Here is an 18,978-nt window from a genome sequence, read left to right on the forward strand (position 1 = left end):
AATTGTTTCCATTCCCAATGGAAATTCAAAAACAGGGCTCGAGCCACCGTCCGGGGACATCTGTAAACTCACAGTCAAGCCAAAACATGTCCCCAAACCGAGGGAACCTCTTGACATATGTTTCACAGCCAAAGTTCCTCAAAGGCACACTAGCCCAGTCAATGAAGGTCCAAAAAAGCAGTTTCGATTCGAAAATTAAATAAAAGCTGAATTTCCCACCATCGATAGAACCCTCCCAGAGGGTCATTCTCCCAAAAGTCCCAAGAAATCCCCTTGGAGCTTTCTGCCCCAGCCCCCTAAAACATGAAAAATGCAGGTAAACACGGGAAATGAATTATCTCTTGAGACGTTTTCTAACAACTTTTATCAGTTGTTTTTCACTAACTATCTAGAAACTTGCAAACGCTGGCTTGTTCAATTGATTCTGTGCTTTCTTTCTCTATGCTCTGTCCTTGTCAGTCCCATGCAGTCTTTTTATTCCTTTCTCTCTACTCTCCTTGTCTTTCAGATAATACCGTTTTGATTACGTCATATCTACATTTTGTTGAATCCTTTTTCGTTTGGTCTGAACACTTTTGCTCGAGTATTTCTTGGATAAGGATTGTTTAATTAACCCTTGAATTTTTGTCCTTTTTTATTTAGCTTCTGCGAAAATTTGGTTCTGCTAAAGATGTAGTCGCTCAGAGCAAAGATTTTCTAACATCACAAGTTGTGATATCTATTTTTATTTCTTTTATTTTTAGTTTTTCCATGTAGATGTTTTTTTGTAAATTGATTTAAAGCAAAGTAATCATGGTGGAAAATTCAGTCACCATAATTTAATTTCAGTTGTTGAGTATCTGAATTTCTTTTCAAGTTTTTCTGGAAATGTATAATTTATTACATGCGAAATCTGCTGTACAGGTAATGATTTATTTCTTTAAATTATTTTATAAGTTGTTTTCTTGTTTGAAATTTTCATGTCTGTGAATTGAATTCAATTCTATCCTAGCATTCTTAAAACTATTTTTCAGATCATTAATAGCCTAATCCAATATTTGAAACATTTTCATATAAAATTCAAGCTTTAAGCTGTCTCAAATTTTTTTAAATAAAATAGGAATTGATAATTATTCCTGTTCTGGCTAGTCTATTACATACAATATAATAAAGTCTGATTCATGTTGACATGTTCCTTTAAAAGTAATAAAATGGAATATTTTGGAAGCTTCACTTCAACTAATTTGAATTCTTTGTCTATGAATTATATTTTTGTTTCTCTTGACAAATTTATTAAGGTATCATGTTTCAAAAAGTACAGATTCTGTATTTTTGAACTCATCTTCTTTATAATAATGGTTAAAAGTTTCTTTTCTTTTATTCTACAGCGGTCAATGCATCTCATTGAATCTCGTCAAATCTCGTTGAATCTTATGGTATCTAGTTGATTTTGGATTCACAATCTCTGATATGGCCATGGAAAATTGTCAACAAATGCGTTCGAAAATAACTACTGAAAAGGAACAAATTCATCACAAGTATAGAATACTTCAAGAGCTTCATGTGTTTTGTGCAAGATAAGTGAATGTCCGATATAAAAAAAAGTGTAGGAGGCCTCCCACTTATAAAAAGGTATTTACGAATAAATTATACATCAACGGCTAATCATCAGAATGTAGCATAGTAGAAATTGTAAAATCTAATTTTCTTGTATTTTGAAATATTCTTTTCTCTTAAGTTTGTTTATTAAATTTCTATCATGATTTATAATTTTATAGTTAATTCTTGAGTATACCTAACCTATCCGACGGTGACAAATAGATAATTCAGAGAGATCAAATTGTTAGAGTCATCATATCCTTCTATTATAAACGCTGCTAAATTGATGTGTTTGAGGATTAGGTTCACAGAGTATTAAGGTTGACTTTATTCTATTATTTTTTGTACTATTAATTTCAATATCCTGTTGATTGTTCTTCTTACTCATCCATAATCACATCTTTTCTTTTGCAATTATTTGCCCGCCTAAAACTTTCAACTGCGCCTAACTCTGCGAGGTTTGCTTACAAACTCATTTAAAAAATAGAGTGATATATGACTCTCTCAGGTATTCTCTTTTTTTTCTACTGTCATTGTTGGTGGGGGAGGATTCAGGTTTGAAAAATGTGAGAAAAATAATAAAGTCATTAAAATAGTGAATTTGAAAGAAATTTTATGAATATAGTAAGGAAACATTGGATACATTTATGGTATTTTGTTATTAAAAATCAGTACAATATTAAAAATTTCGCGATGTAGAGTATTCTGTAGAATAAACTTTCAAATCTAATTCAATCAAGTAGACTGTTTAACTTTCAAATGTTAATGAATAGATTTAATTTTTGAATCATTGTCAAGTACAATTTTTTGAATATAATATTGGATGAAAAATATTATCGTTTCACAATTAGTTGATCACAATTATAGTTTTCTTAAAAGTTTCACAGTTTTTCGTTTATTAAGCTTGTTCAATAAATTCTTTAACGTTTCCTCAGTAATTAATTAAGCATTATTATGAAATTTTAGCTTTCGATTATAAAGTACAAGGATATTTAGTCAGTTAACGAGTGCAATACTACGGTATTGTTTGCTATTGATAAAATAATGTGTAATCACCTTTGGTTCACAAAAAATTTATAACTCTTTAGTATTCTCTGATTATAAAATAACGTTTAAAATTTAAAAAAATGTAGTACTTTAAATTTATTTTTCTTAGTTTATGGCAACTAGAAAATAATTATTTTAAATTTTTTGTCAGTTAATTATGAATGTGTCTCATAAGAACAGTTACTTGTTCAAAGCACTTTTTCTGTAATAACCTTCTTTTTCTGGGCTTTGTAATTTGACTAGAGTTTTGTGTAGATTTTTTTTCGTAGTTTTTTTTGTTAGTTGAGTTTTGTAGCTTTAGAAATACTTAGACCCCGTCGTTGGTTATATTTTCTGGGATTGGAAATATGCGATTAGGTATACTTGCTATTGTACAATGTTTCACTATAGTCAAGTATTGGAGTGAGTCCAGCTTGTATTTTGTGTTTGGATAAATAACGTATGTCATTTGTGTGATTCATTAGCATATTTGTTTCTAGTCGTGGTTGACTGGCTTTTACTTTCCTTGCCCCATTACCATAGGTAAGGAAAGTATTGCTTTCCGAAAAAAATTAAGGTACCCCAATTTCTAAATTTCTATACGTTTCAAGGTCCCCTGAGTCCAAAAAGTGGTTTTTGGGTATCGTGTGTGTGTGTGTGTGTGTGTGTGTGGTGTGTGTGTGTGTGTGTGTGTGTGTGTGTGGTGTGTGTGTGTGTGTGTGTGTGTGTGGTGTGTGGTGTGTGTGGTGTGTGTGTGTGTGTGGTGTGTGTGTGTGTGTGTGTATGAGTGTATGAGTGTATGTACGTCTGTCTGTGTACACGATATCTCATCTCCCAATTAACGGAATGACTTGAAATTTGGAATTTAAGGTCCTTACACTATAAGGATCCGAAAGATCCGACACGAACAATTTCGATCAAATGCAATTCAAGATGGCGGCTAAAATGGCGAAAATGTTGTCAAAAACAGGGTTTTTCGCGATTTTATGGAAAACGGCTCCAAATATTTCGATCAAATTCATAACTAATATAGTCATTGATAAGCTCTATCAACTGCCACAAGTCCCATATCTGTAAAAATTTCTGGAGCCCCGCCCCATCTATGCAAAGTTTGATTTTGGATTCTCAATTATCAGGCTTCAGATACAATTTGAAGGAAACAATTTAAGTGGAGAAGATTGAGCATGAGAATCTCTACGATTAATTTTCAGTAACATTTCCAACTAAAATTAAAAAATAAGCTCGAAATTCGAGAAAATGTTATTATCCAATTGTAAACTGTTGGCAACTGTTGATCCATTAAATCATTCACTGTGAAGAGATAGCATATCTCGTGTGTATCCAGCGTTATTGTTCTGTCACCAGCTGGCTAAGATTTGAATAGTAGACCTCAGATGCGCGGGAACACTAGCGTCAGGTGATCAATTTTCATAACGGCAAGGAAAGTTGTGTGAGTGCGCACACCAGATTTTTACTTTCCTTGCCCTATTACCATAGGTAAGGAAAGTATTGCTTTCCAAAAAAAATTAAGGTACCCTAATTTCATGTTTTCTATACGTTTCAAGGTCCCCTGAGTCCAAAAAAATGATTTTTGGGGTGTTGGTCTGTGTGTGTGTATGTGTGTATGTCTGTGAACACGATAACTCCATTCCTAATTAACCGATTGACTTGAAATTTTAAACTTAAGGTCCTTATACCATAAGGATCCGACAATAAGAAATTCAATATTATCCAATTCAAGATGGCGGAAAAAAATGGCGGATAATTACTAAAAAACCATGTTTTTCACGTTTTTCTCGAAAACGGCTCTAACGATTTTCTTCAAATCTATACCATGGATAGCTATTTATAAGCCCTATCAACTGACATGAGTCTCATTTCTGGGAAAATTTCAGGAGCTCCGTAATATTCTTGAGAAAAATGGCGGATAATGACTAAAAATCCATGTTTTTCACGGTTTTCTCGAGAACGGCTTTAACGATTTTCTTCAAATTTAAACCATGGATAGCTTCATAAGCCCTATCAAATGACATGAGTTTTTTTCTTGGGAAAATTGCAGGAGCTCCGTAATATTCTCGAGAAAAATGGCGGATAATTACTAAAAAACCATGTTTTTCACGATTTTTTAAAAAATAACTTGACCGATTTTTTTCAAATTCATACCCTGTATAGTTATTTATCAGCTCTATCAACTGGCATGAGTCTCCTTTCTGGGAAAACAATGGGGGTCCACCCCATCCTTGGGAAATGGACTTAGTAACCTCCTCTCGTGCATGAGGTAGGTAGGTAGCGCAGTTCATAAAAAGAACAAATAGTCGAGATATTTCATTTGTAGAACAGCTGTTTTGACGACTTTAAAAAAATTACGACTAAAAAAAATAATCGAATTTCACAATTTACGCTAAGGAAAAAGTACTCTGAAAACAATAATTATATATACACATATACAGAAGTCTGATCGTAGTTTCAAATATGAGCAAGGAAAGTTGTGTGAGTGTACCACACCAGATTTTTGTATTATGGGATGCAAAAATAGTATTTTAAGATCGCCCTTAGAAATAAGTTTGTTATTATTGTCACAACTTCGATTTTGTAGATTTTTTTTAGATATCAATTTAATTTTTCCTTTGTTAGTTTTGAATTACTTCAGTTTGAAATTAACGTTTTGTAGAGTTTTTAATTAATATTCAATTATTTTGAGGTAACTGAGTAATTTACTGTGTTAATTAAAGGTTTATAGTTAATTGAAAGTTTTAAATTTGATAACTTGTTGAAATTTAGAATGAGAATTTAGATACTATTTGTTGAAAATTAAATTTAGTAATTCATTAGAAAACCATTGTATAAATTAGTAAGGAATAATTTTGGTTTCTGATATTTAAAATTTGGTTGAAATAGTTTTCGGAGAGATTTTTTGCAAAAAACAACACATAGTTAAGTGATTAGAACTTCATTTTTTGACCAAAAATGTTCAAATTTGGTAGGTATGTTCAGTTAGCCCTTTAGAGGCGCACTAAGGAATCTTTTGGCGATATTTTAACTCTAAGGGTGGATTTTAAGGGTTTAAAGTTCGTCTTTTAGCATGTATATTCTTCTTATTCCAATATCTTAAAATTATAATTGAAATGTCCATACCATATGGTAATATAGAACTATAATCTAGAGAGAGTACCTCTTCGAAACAGTTGTTCTGGTAACTAAATTGAAAATTTTGTCAGGTTGGCATTAAGTTGAGTTGACTTTGTTAGGTTGGCACCAAGTTGAAGATTGAAATGCATTTATCCAGGACCTCCTAAATACCAATTTATCCAGTACCTCCTAAATACCTATTTAGGAGGTCCTGATTTATCGCGGAAAAATTGATTGGGTACTGCTACTTCAATCAGAGCTATTCCTGGGAATATTATATTACTAGCCGTCAGGCTCGTCATATCCGTTTAGCCAGACGTTTAGTCTGGACCCCCGACTGCATCGTCCTAACATAAAAATGATAAAAATATGACATAACATTTCAAATTTGGTAGGTGTTTCCAGCTGGCCCTTTAGATGCGCAATAAGAACAGTTTTGGATCGCAATCTACGTTTTTTAGCGTTTTCTCAGCTTTATCGAGAACTAATAAACAGAAAATGTTCAAATTTACTACAGAAGCTCAGCTGGGGTGCAATAATGTTGTGTTAGAAGGAATTTGAAATAAGGCCAAAGATACGCCCAAAATTAGCAAAATTTTGTTCGCCAAAGATACGCCAATATAGTAACAGGTGTTTTTCGAGATCAAATTGACATAATACGTTCAAATTCCGCTGAGGTCTACATGCAGGCGAGCGAAGCGAGCCCGCTGATCTGGACGATCCAGTCGGGGGTCCAGGGGGCGGAGCCCCCTGGCTAGACGGATATGGCGAGCTATGCGAGCCTGACGGCTAGTGGTACATACACGATTTCATAAAAAATCACCAAATCATATGGTCGAAATTAAAAAAGGAACATCTGTTTCTATTATTGCTTTCTACCTGATACCACTTATACTATTGTTTTGATAATAATTGATAAATCTATACTTATAAAATTCTTATCTCACTGACTCACTGATCACGATTTCTGGAAAACTACTGGATGGATTGCAACAAAACTTAGAATATAGCTTCCTTATAAGTCCTAGGTGCTCACTAAGAAATCTTTTGGCGATATTTCAACTCTAAGGGTGGTTTTTAAGGGTTTAAAGTTCGTCTTTTAGCATGTATATTCTTCTTCTCCCAATCTCTTAATTATAATTGAAATGTCCATATCATATGTTACTATAGAACTATAATCTAGAGAGAGTACCTATTCGAAACAGTGTTGATAACTGGCGACCAATTAATAATTTTGTCAGATTGGCATTAAGTAGAGATTATTTCATCAGGTTGGCACCAAGTTGAAGAATGAATTAAAATGCATTTATCGAGAACAAATTGATTGGGCACTGCTGCTTCAATCAGAGCTATTCCTGGGAGTATAGATAATTTTTATTTTTCATAAAACAGACTTTTATGACGGGAGTTGCTTCTATCAATTATTGATCCTAATCTATCAACACTAATTTTGTTTGTACATCCGACAGATCGCGAAAACTGCTCAAAGGGGTACTTTAAAAACTTCAGAAGTGTCCGTTGTGGAATCTGTTTGTGAAGAATGAGGAAATTCGGCCAAAATTTAACTTGGGCGAAAGAAAGGGGTTATTTATTAAAACGGCCGAATAGTTGTTGTTGCTTTTCCTAATGTGAAAATATCTTGCATAGAAGTAAGGCGCAGGCGCTTCCCCATGAATCAATTATTCCCAAACATTGATTGTTTTACCAAAGAAAATATAAGGTAGCTTTCGATAAAAATATTGGAGAATATGTATAACAGTTCGTTGACTGTCAGTATTCCTCATTAATAGCATCAATGCTCCCCTTTCAAACAATGCTGACACATTGATGTGAATCTTACCATAATCTGGTTACTTTAGATCAGATGAAGAAAATAATGTTGATGATCGCTACTGTTTCAATTTCAATCATGTTTGACATTTCTGCTTTTGATGCCAGCTGTTATTATTATGTGAAATAAGCTCTCATTGAATGAAGTAATCATAATCATTGAAGTCAATAATTATTATACTAAGAAAGCAATTTGTTTGAATATGAGTGTTTGTGGATATATGTATCTATGTATCTATGTCGGAGGGATCTCGAAAACGGCTCTAACGATTTTGATTAAATATATTGTGCTTGCAACAAAAAACATTATTTTGGAACAGGTCTCAACTCTGGGATAATTCGTTGAACTACTAAGAGAAAGGATTATTAGTCCCTCAAGTAGCAGCTGATCAGAAAAAAGTTTTCCATAGTCTGTTGAAAACGTGAGAAAGTGTAAGCAAATAAAAAACATTATAATAGCTGTAGTTGAATTACCAAATTTGGCGACCTTATTTTAAAACATTGCAGTATTCATGGGACATCTGGAAGAATAGGTTCAGAAAGTGACCGGATGATAGCAAAATAAATTTAAAATCGATCTCTCCAAACATATGGTGGTTGAATGTAATGTTCATTGTGAGGTGATAGAAATGCTACTAATTTCTTCAGCTTCTGTTGTATTGGTTCCTCTGTTACTCTATGTTTGTATGCAGCCATGGCCTTGAGAGAGACAGTTTCACTGTCTGCTAATTCATAATCCGGACTAAATACCATGAGAACCAGAGAAGCCTTTCATTAAAAAACCCTGCTCTGATTAATTCTCATGAAATTTAATCCCTCATGTTTCAAAATCAGCTAAAAACTAAATCGAAAAAAACATAATATCCCATCAGCTGCTAATATTTCCTTTCATGATGCTATTACGACACAAGACAAACCTATTGATATTGATAGATCACAAGTAAATTCTAAAGTTGTCAATTTAGATAGAAATTGAATTGAGTTACATGTTAGTTTACATCCAAATTTTCATCCCTAAGCTTTTGGTTTCAAGCTAAGATCAAACAAAGAAACCATATAATGGTAGTCAATAACCGAAGCAATTGAATAAACTCTATTCAGATTTATGCAAATCCACATTAAATTATGTATGGACTCTTATGATGAATGGACTTCCATGTAAGAAAGAATCAGTGGATTGGCTGCTTTTACACTCTTGGATAAGTGAAACGAAAAGAAAGTGACAGGCTATGCCAAAAATTCCAGAATAAGCAAGAGATCCATGTATACCAGAGTCATCAAATTCCGAATCAACTTCATTTGGAATTTATTCTTCAATTGGATCAAGCAAAATTAATATGATCACTGCTAATTTGATAACTGTCAATGGGAAATATTAATCGCAATGAATAAAGTCGAGGTTGACTTCTAAGCCCCGCCCAATATTCTACAAAATTCGATGCAATCAGACTAATATTCTACAGAACACTTCCAACACATCAATAATTATAATTATTCGAATGATTTGACTCAATAATTTTCATGCCAAGTTGTGGCCCAATCTCAAAAACTATTATAACAATTTTGATAGAATTCAAATTATAAATGTTTCACAAAAACAATAATATATATTAATTCCCGTAGCAAAGCACGGGTGCCCTGCTAGTATTTTTAATAATATTTTCATTATAAATATAATAATAGTATTGTTTTGATAATTAATAAAATATTTCCATTTTCACAAACTCTGTATAATAATATGGTGAATGTGGAACAGCTGCATCAAAGATTATCTCAAAAACATCTGTTTAGAAAAAACTTTCCCCCAGTTGCATACGTCTGTTAACGTTTAATCGCGATAAAATGCTATACTTTAATTGAGATTAGCGATAACTGATGCATTTTGGTTGCACAAAAAAGAAATTTCAAGCGATAACGCCAATTAAACTAATCGACATGGAAAAATTTTAACAGGCCCATTCACGGGGAATTAAATCCAACTAACGCCGATAAGGTACCTACTGATAGCTGTCTTCCAAAATTAGTTTTTGGTAAATAAACTACAGAATTCAGAGTATGAGCTGAATATATGAATGAATTTTATCCCGTATTTAGCTGATATTAGCATTCAAAATTAGATGCTGATTTTTGAGGTTTGTTTTCGATCTAGTTCGTTTGCAGACAGCAGGACACTGGTCACAGACAGAACATTTCTATGGTGCATGCGTAAAAAATAGTCACCACTTCAAATAACATAACCTCACTTTTTTGCCATTTGTTTAGAATAATAATTTTAATAACATCACTGTTGGATAACTTACAGTGTTGCCAGATTATGAAACCGTTATAGTCTTGGTTAGTTAACCGGAAAACTCAATCGGGATTAAAAACTAGCCGATCTTTGTGGAACAGAAATGAATCCTTAAAACTAACGCTGATTTGTTAATCAGCGTTAATGTCCATATTTAACAGACGTGTAAGTGCAACTGGCATATAGTTTTGAAACGTTGTTTTCCTGATGCAATGTTTAGGCCTACATGTGGCATGCATTATTAATTTTTCAGCTAGAACAGCTTTTTGAGACAAAGTGCTGAATAAACGTCTACAGTTTCATCAATGCTGTATCGGCAATATGAAAATGCATGCAGTTAATAATGTCTTTGAATAAAGGTGTTGATATTTACATCAATAAATTATTCTCTTTCATTTTTATTTAATTAAAATTTCAAAATTATCCGAGTCCTGATAGAATGACTGACTCACTGTACAGTCAGTCGAAAATTTTAATATAGGTATGAGGGGTATTTTGGCAAGCTGAGCAAAAAATGTCATATATGCAACTTCTCGTTATATCTTCAAATGAAAAATGAGTTTTGTGGGTTGTCAAAACTCCCTCTGAAAGGTAAACTATTCAACTTATTCTATATTTTAGTAAAATAACAATGATCATCCATCCATCTATTATCTTCTTTACTATAATAAAGGGAAGAACTGGATTATACATGTATACAGTGTAATATTATTTTTTTTTCTATAACGTGTGCCCTGCTTGGCCACAGTCGGTAGAGCAAAGATTTTGAATATATATAATATTTTTTGTGATTTCTGAAAGAGCAATAGTACCAATTTCTTACCAGCTCTCCTAGGAGCTCAAACAGTTCTCTGCTTTTGCTGGCTGCAAACGTCGGCCGCTTTAACAGTTCACAGTTTCTGTGACTGATTTGGTGTACTCCACAAATATAGATGCAGTAGAGATAGACAGATATAAGGGCTCTGATTATCATACTAGACAATGCGGTATTGCCACCAATGCACCAATGCCACCCACCACCATTCGCCAAAGTGGTCAGCAATGAAAAATGATACTGAGCGGAATCAAAGGCGATACTCTATCAGAATACCTTATAAATTCTATTAATTTATATTGCTGCAACTTAATACTATGACCTTTGAGTTTCTTCAAATCAGAAGTGTTGGTAATTTACATAAATCTCGGGAACATATTATTTCCAAAGATTAAACAATCACTGCTGTATATAGCTGATTGTTCCAACTTATTCGGTGAAGAATACAGTTGGTTGATAATTTTAATAATAGGTCAATAATAATAATAAAATAGAATAAAACAAGATTGGTCATGCATGGAGATAGGATAATAAATGAAAGGCACACTATTCAATGAACATAAAACATATAATTACATGAAAAAATCAACGAGCAATAAATAAAAAATATAGAGCATCAAATATAAAAATAATATGAGAATGAATATATCAAAAAATATCACAGGTAGCTCACAGCTTTGTTTTTTAGCATGAAATATTACCATGTGCTTATTTAATCAGCAAATATATACTTTCAAACTATACAGCTCAGTTATCGACTTGCTGTTGCTTGTTGAATAAAATTTTATGAATCTTCTTTCCAAAATAATATGAAAAATTAAATATAAAATATAAATCTCAGAATACATATATATTTCTCAGGGCTTGGGTTTGGCCTCTGGTGGAAATTGGATAAATCAATTTATCTTATGAACATGAGCTTTGCAAAAATCTAATAAGTTACTGACAAACGATATATGAATGAGCATAAAATTATAATAAATCAAATATCAATAAATATTCCCTCTGTGCATATTCAATAGTGAGTCTCATAAACGTTTCTTAAAAATTATTCCCTTTATGTTTAATACTTGCGAAAGATTTGATATTACTTTTAATATTCAAACAACCTTTTGACGAGCTAGCTTTCATAGATTATGATAATTCAAAGCACTGAGGGCCCTCCCAAATAATTTCTCAATGAGCTCACGTGTCAAAAATCACAATTTTTATGGTGCTCCAGATTAGTTTCGATGTCCTAGGCCTTCCTGGTGGGCTGCTGTCATTTACTTCTAGGGGATTTTTTGATTAATGACTCCTGTTATAATGCAACTTCACTGAGTCTAATACAATTAATTTATAAATTTTAACTTTAGATACTAAAATGTGCAAATATCAAAAAGGAATCTTATGCTCTATAAATTGGTGGCTGTTCCCGGTGACCTCAAGCAAGCAAGTGGGCTTGGACCTACCCCTATTCTTTTCACAATCATACTTCCGTATTTTTGAATTTGCATATAATTTAAATATCCACTCTGATTAGTGCTATCCCTAGCCTCACTACTACACAATAATATGATTCAATATAGTCCATGTTAATCTGCTAGGTTACCGCATAAAGAGCAAATATTATTGTTTTAATTATTCAGTTTGTATCTGTTACACAAATCTGGGTACTGTATAGTTTACAAATTCTTATCGTTTATATAATAAATACATGTATATTTTGAATCAACTCGCTTTTACCGCCGGTCAGCTACTGTATTTTGATTAGCGTATTTTAAAATTACAAATGTATTCATGCACTGAGTAAAGATACATCCCATTTCCTTTATATTTTTATTATTTTATACATTTTGTCCATGCTCGTATGACATAATAAATATTTTTGTATTTTCCAAAATGCTTTTTCTTTTACATTGACATGCCATGCTTGTTACTAACCCTCTGATCACAGTTTAAGGGAATGCCATCGTATCTAGTGATAGCAATACAGCTGTTTGCTTGAGACCTATAAATTCTTTCCATTCAATGATTTCGATAACTATTCAAAATATCTTCTTACAACAGGTGTAAAGTATAGGAAAATTATGTTTGATGCATCATCATGTCTGAGCTACTGCACTGATCAACTTGAAATTTTACATATAGATTCTTGATTAACCAAGGATGGTTATAAACCTATTTTAAATTCTTCAATATTTGATTACATCAAGTTTTCAGTTTTTCAAGTTTCCAATTATTTGTCATGCTTTCAGTTGTTGTAAGGAAGCAGCAGAACATTTCTCTTAAAAGGGAAATTAGAAGATAGGTATGATTGGGGATCCTTTTTGAATGATAAAAACAGGTTTTCTGTCGCACCCAAATTTTTTCCGCCATTTTGATTCCAACTTCTTTTTTTAATTGAAAAGTGGTCATATGATACATGACTCCGATACAAGATTTCCAGAGAAAAGGTATGGTGAGAACCGCATATCGATATCTCAAACCTTTCAAAATTTATTCTCATTCATTTCCTTTATTATAGTATAGAAGATGATATATCCATCTATCTATCATCTTCTATACTATAATAAGGGAAAGAACTGGCTTAAACACGTGTAGAGGATAGGAAAATTATGTTTGACGCATCATCACGTCTGAACTACTGGACTGATTCACTTGAAATGCTGCTTATAAATTCTTAAACAACCGAGGATTCTTATTAGTCCAGTCAATAGAGACTTATGTATGAAATATAATTTCATATTGAAATACCTATTTCTGGACAATTAGTACAGATAGAAGAATTTATTAGGTAGCCATTTCTTCCAATGAATACTAACAAGTTAATTCATTTAATGTCAAGGGGCTGATCAATAGATTTCTAAATAAATGAACAAGTATAGGCTTATCAGTTTTATTTATTTATAAAAATTGATCGAACTATTCATGGTGAATAATAATATTAGTCTGCAATGTAAAAATCATGTTTCACGATTTTGATTCATTCAAACAGTAAGTTAGATATTGGTAAAGTTCAGGGTTGTGGATTCATTGAAAGAAATACAATAATATTTGAATACAGTTTGATAACTTCAATACCAATAATATATTGTCTCCCGACTGATAGTGATCAAACTAAGTGATTAATTTTTTGCAACCTTTTATATGATTTCCATTCATAATAATAATTTATATTGTTCTTTATCACAGCAAAATCCTTGTGGTCAGACACGGAAGTACAACTGCCAATTCTAAAAGTGGACTTTACCAAGATGGAGGAGCTGTTCTGCCAGAAACAGCCGACAAAATCAGCTGATGCCTCCAAGAATCAGCTGGCAGAGAAGAAGGTGCAGAAAGTGAACCTGTTGGACAGCCAGCGCAGTTTCCTGGTCAACATATTTCTCAAGCAATTTAAGGCAGATGTTGCGTTTGTCCTGGACTCGATTAAAAATGGCGCCGGTCTACCCGTCGAGAACCTGAAATCGTTGATGAAACTCATGCCCGAAAAGAAAGAGGTGAGGATTTTATTGAAATTTAATTTCAAAACTGTGTTGATTTCTTCAAAAGTTTAGAATGTGTAGTTATTCATTTTATGTAGTAGATACAGTACCCTATTTGTTAAGACACTTCTAGTATCAGGGATAATTCTTTTTCCACATTTCTATTATTAAATATTGATCAATAATGAAAAATGAATTTATTGATACAATTAAATACAAGAATTTTTTTTTACAAATAAAAATAATAATTCAAAATACTATAGTTTTTGACGTGACTGGAAAAAGAAGCCTTGAGCTCCAGCCACAAGTTCTAAAAATAAGAAAAACATTTTTCAATCCAATAACAGCATTACAAATGAAACAATTCTTTTGATGGATGATAGTCTACAGATGTTGAATTTTACAGAATGATAATGAATAATTAATTTTTCCAAAATTGGTGATTCAGCCATCTCTGTTCTCAAATTTCAAATGTGATTCTCATTTTTCTAGATTGCTGAAATACGCGGTTATGCCAGCAGCAAAAACCTTGGGGAAGCTGAGAGCTTCTACCTGCATCTGTCTGACATCGCCGACTACGAGCTGAGAGTGCAGGCAATGCTCTACAAAGCAGAATTCCATGAACGATACACTGACGCATCTGAGCATTTGGAGAAAGTGATTGAAACCTGCGAGTTCCTCATCAATGATTGCAGTCTCAAGCAGTTCTTGTTGCTCATCCTGCAACTTGGAAATAAACTGAATGCTGTGAGTAGATTTTATTTCTCAATAATCCAGGTGGATGATTCTCACTTTTGTGTAGAGTGATTTTCACTCTACAACAGTGTATTACTTCAAGTAGAGAAGATAACCTTAGAGGAAATTCTTATTCGTACATTGGTATGTATGATATCATAGCCACCTCTAGTACAAGGCCCTGTCCTACGATATTGCAACGTCGAAGTGTAGGCCTAGTATCTAATACCCACTTGGTGATTGGTGAAAAAGATTTTTAAAATACCCGCTGATCTATTTCACCAATCATGTATTACATTCTGGTCCTACACGTTGCAATATCGTATGCCGGGGCCTTGTACTAGAGGTGGCTATGATAATATACTTATCATACATTTATTAAAATTCAAGATGAATTAACTGTCCATTTTATTTGAGATTATTCACATAATAATAACAATATTTTGGAACGGTTTTGAGATGGTATTGCAATAGGATGAAATAAAAGCAATCACAGATGTTTATTTTACTTATCAACTTGAACATGACTGTATTCAATAATAATACAGTGCATTATAATAATTTATTGTACTTTTTTCTTCAGGGAACTTATGCTGGTAACGCAGATGCGATCAAGATCAGCTCTCTGGCAATGCTGGCTGAGACGAGTGCCAATAAGCCAAAGATCTCATTTCTGCACTATGTGGTTGATGTGGCTGCATCCAATGATGCCAGTATGCTAGCATTCAGAAGCAAGGTTGCCGATTTCCAGAGAATGTCAAAGTGAGTGTCGTTTTAAAAGCCTATTCTCTCTTTAATGTTATTTTCGAAAGTTTTTTTCTTTCAAATCCAATATATGTTACCAATATGATGTGAGTAGATGGGAACTTGAGTGACAGTTAAGGTGTTTGTATTGTAATTTTTCAAGTATTCGTCAAATGTCTGAATGATTTTCAGTACTCCAAAGAAAATTATAAGTTGATTGTGATGATTGGAAAATTATAAGTAATATCTTGTTGAATATGACTGATGGCAATTTGAATATTTGTATTTTTTGTATTTGTTATAACAGTTGTAGAAACTAATATAATAGAGTTCAAAGCAATACTAATCATCATATTATTTCATTTCAGGACACCGTTTGCAGCCCTTGAAGAGGAAGTAAATTCATTGGTGGAGGGAGTTGAAGACATCAGCAAAAGAATCAAATCGAGCAAAGTGTCTTCTCAATTCGGTGGTAAGTTTCACACCCTACAAATATACCATCCATCCATTGATTGTATTGAAATTTTTAGACTCACAATATGAACATACAATTTCAAATGACTGTAGGAGAAGTCGAAACAATTTTCAATTTATGGTATGAGAAGCCTATACTGTGTTTGTGTTTATAATAACAATTATCCAAATTGAAAAGTGAAAATAGCTAGCATTGTCAAATATCAAGAGTGGTATGCTATAAAATAAATGAGTGATAATAAAATTAGAAACTGGTCAAATTATTTGTATTTTACCTGTAAGTCAACAATATTAACAGTGGTAACCTTTGGCGTACAAACAGTAGGAATGAGTCTGAAAAATATTTCATATCCTAAGCCTAAACTTTGAAATTTTAGAAGAACCTATCAATCATCTAACTTATTTTATTGTTTACTTTTCCAGATTTCTTCCACAATGCGAAACAACAGGTGGATTGTCTTGTCAAGAAATTGAAGAAAATTCGAGAGGTGAAATCTCAACTGGCAGTTCACTTGTGTGAGGAGCCTGCTGCTTTCCAGCTGAATGACTGCTATCAGCTATTTGCTGACTTCTTCACAAAAGTCAACAAAGCTTTTCAAGTGAGTACATACAATAATAATGATCATTGTCCATTTCAAATATTCCAAAGAATGAAAGATGATGTTATTCAACAAATTCAGATCGTTTTGATTCATAGTCTGCTTCACATAGCAAAACCAGAATAATGTATTGTCGTTTTAGCAATTAATCAGTAGCCATCAGTTTCTTATACTTTATACATGGAACTTACTGAGGTAATGCATTTATTCAATTCTTATGAGTTAATGAGTAGGCTATTATCAGCAAAATTAAATTGACTTACAGCATTTAATTTCGATTTCCGTTTAATAATAATTCTTTTTCATTAGATTTAGGCAATTCCAAATAACTCTTTATGGTTTTATCATAAATTATTATGAACAATTGATTTTGAAGCTTTGCCAATTTGATTGATTCAGAATCCTCTTCTTCAAGATTCTTCTTATAGAGCATTATTAGGGTATCTTTCTATACACTTCCAGTCTTTCTCCCACAAGATTATGAGAGTTTGATCTCATTTAAATTGTCTGAACTGGAACAGATTCCTAAAGATGTTATTTTCATTTTAAGGAAAACGATCAGATGAAGAAATCTGAGGAAAAAGCTGCAAGATTGAAAGCTGAAAAGTCGACCAAGAACAAGATTGTAAAAGCGAAGAGAAGAATATTAGACAGGGAAGTCGAACAGCTCATCAACGAAGCGAAAAATGGGGCATACTAGATGGAGTAACTACTGGATCTAGGTGCTAGATGTAATAGCATCAATGGTTCAACACACTAAGAAGTCACCAAGTTAGCTAATTCTTCAATGACAATAGACAATGGATTGTCTTGCTCTGATGAGTTGATATGTAAATACTGTAGTTGGTTATTGAATTTCTAATGTCTAGTCTAGAGTCTCATATTCTTTCAGCTTTTAGATACTAACAACGAAGTTTGTCTTTAATTTGATTTAATTCACTAATCTTTTTAGAAAAGTCACAACGTTATTCATGCCTAGGTATTGAAAAATGACGATAGACAATTCATTGTCTTATTCTGATTATGTATCTGTAAATATCTGTGTATCTATTGATTGTGAGGTTTTAAATTTCAATAGTTGATTTTATATTAGTTGTTGAGTACAAACACAATCGATATTGCTTCAATATGATTCAGATCACAAGTTCTATAAAGCAGTAACATTTCCAAGTGGTTTCTAAAAACGACCATAGACATTAATAGCTGATTATCTGATAATGATTTCGAATGTATATTATATTACATGTCTAGAGTTTTAATAATTCATTTGAAGAAAGTATAGAGATAGATGTAGTTTTATATTTATATTTCATAAAAGCTATTTCAAATTCGGCAATGCTTTAAAGGACAAGATGCAATAAATTTGCTTAGTATTTTTCTTTGTCTGTAGGTAGCTGTTGAGACATATAGGCTTTCAAAATTATTTCATATTATATTCAGATTTTAGTACTTTGTCTGTTGACCTAGGATAATGTCGAAGTATTAATTATTAGTATTAATCTCATCTCAGTCTGAAAAAGAATCAAAGTACCGTAACTCATTTAAGTCTGAAAAAACTTAAGAGTAACTCATGAGTCTGAGAACATATAAAAGTAACTTGAAAGTCTGATTGTAAAGTTTTCTTTTAAAAACTTTCTAAAAATGCATGTAGTCTGTAAAATTAACATTGTTTAGTATAGAAGTCACTTTGATATTGATAAAGTTTTATAGTCAATTTATATAATATAAGAGTATATTTAAAATGATAAAAGTTATAACTACCAATATTAGAAATATAGAAACTTGACCAGTAATATCACAATAGCTTATAATTAATAATAGAAAATGTTGTGTTGTCGGCTAAATTTTCAAAAATATTTGATGTAACACAGAAGAAGATTTTTAATTACTTATGTAGGACAATTTTCAATTTTGGAACAGATTGAAAATGGGAATTATTAAATTATTATTCTGTGATAATGGATCTCAGGGAATTATTAAGTCAAATCTAATTATATTTCTAAATGATGCTTGAACTAAATACATAGTAATAAATTATTCCAGAATATAAAATAAGGAGTCATTAATAATAGAAAAAAAATTATGTTATAGTAGGTAGGTCCTAATAATAAATGTGATAGATGACACTAATATAGCCAATATATGTTAGGTAGGTAGTAATTAATTAAAAAATAATTTTAATCATAGTTCCTAATAATTTTGCAACAGAAGGCTTTAAAACATAAGATTACTAAAATTAAAAAATGATAGATTCTCTAGCATCAGCCATTTGAATAGCTACTGATAAACTCTATC

At 32.2% G+C, this 18,978-nt stretch overlaps 1 protein-coding gene across 2 annotated transcripts in view; it reads left to right on the top strand.

Annotated features, from left to right (window-relative positions):
• Positions 1 to 579: 579 nt before the first annotated feature.
• The window catches only part of LOC111060548 (FH2 domain-containing protein 1-like), a 21,771-nt gene continuing 3,372 nt past the window's right edge, over positions 580 to 18,978 (top strand). Inside the window, exons 1-8 of one of the 2 annotated variants that reach the window (XM_039431101.1) lie at positions 580 to 903; positions 1,368 to 1,611; positions 13,842 to 14,146; positions 14,624 to 14,878; positions 15,450 to 15,628; positions 15,979 to 16,082; positions 16,508 to 16,683; positions 17,234 to 18,972. In XM_039431101.1, coding sequence (XP_039287035.1) covers positions 13,904 to 14,146; positions 14,624 to 14,878; positions 15,450 to 15,628; positions 15,979 to 16,082; positions 16,508 to 16,683; positions 17,234 to 17,383 — 1,107 coding nt within the window. In that variant the 5' untranslated portion in view covers positions 580 to 903; positions 1,368 to 1,611; positions 13,842 to 13,903 and the 3' untranslated portion in view covers positions 17,384 to 18,972. Of the gene's footprint in view, positions 904 to 1,367; positions 1,612 to 13,841; positions 14,147 to 14,623; positions 14,879 to 15,449; positions 15,629 to 15,978; positions 16,083 to 16,507; positions 16,684 to 17,233; positions 18,973 to 18,978 lie in introns of those variants that run through there. The other variant, XM_039431103.1, reaches the window with a different exon arrangement.

The sequence above is a fragment of the Nilaparvata lugens genome, chromosome 6, assembly GCF_014356525.2.
Source record: "Nilaparvata lugens isolate BPH chromosome 6, ASM1435652v1, whole genome shotgun sequence".
In the NCBI taxonomy this organism is placed as follows: domain Eukaryota; kingdom Metazoa; phylum Arthropoda; class Insecta; order Hemiptera; family Delphacidae; genus Nilaparvata; species Nilaparvata lugens.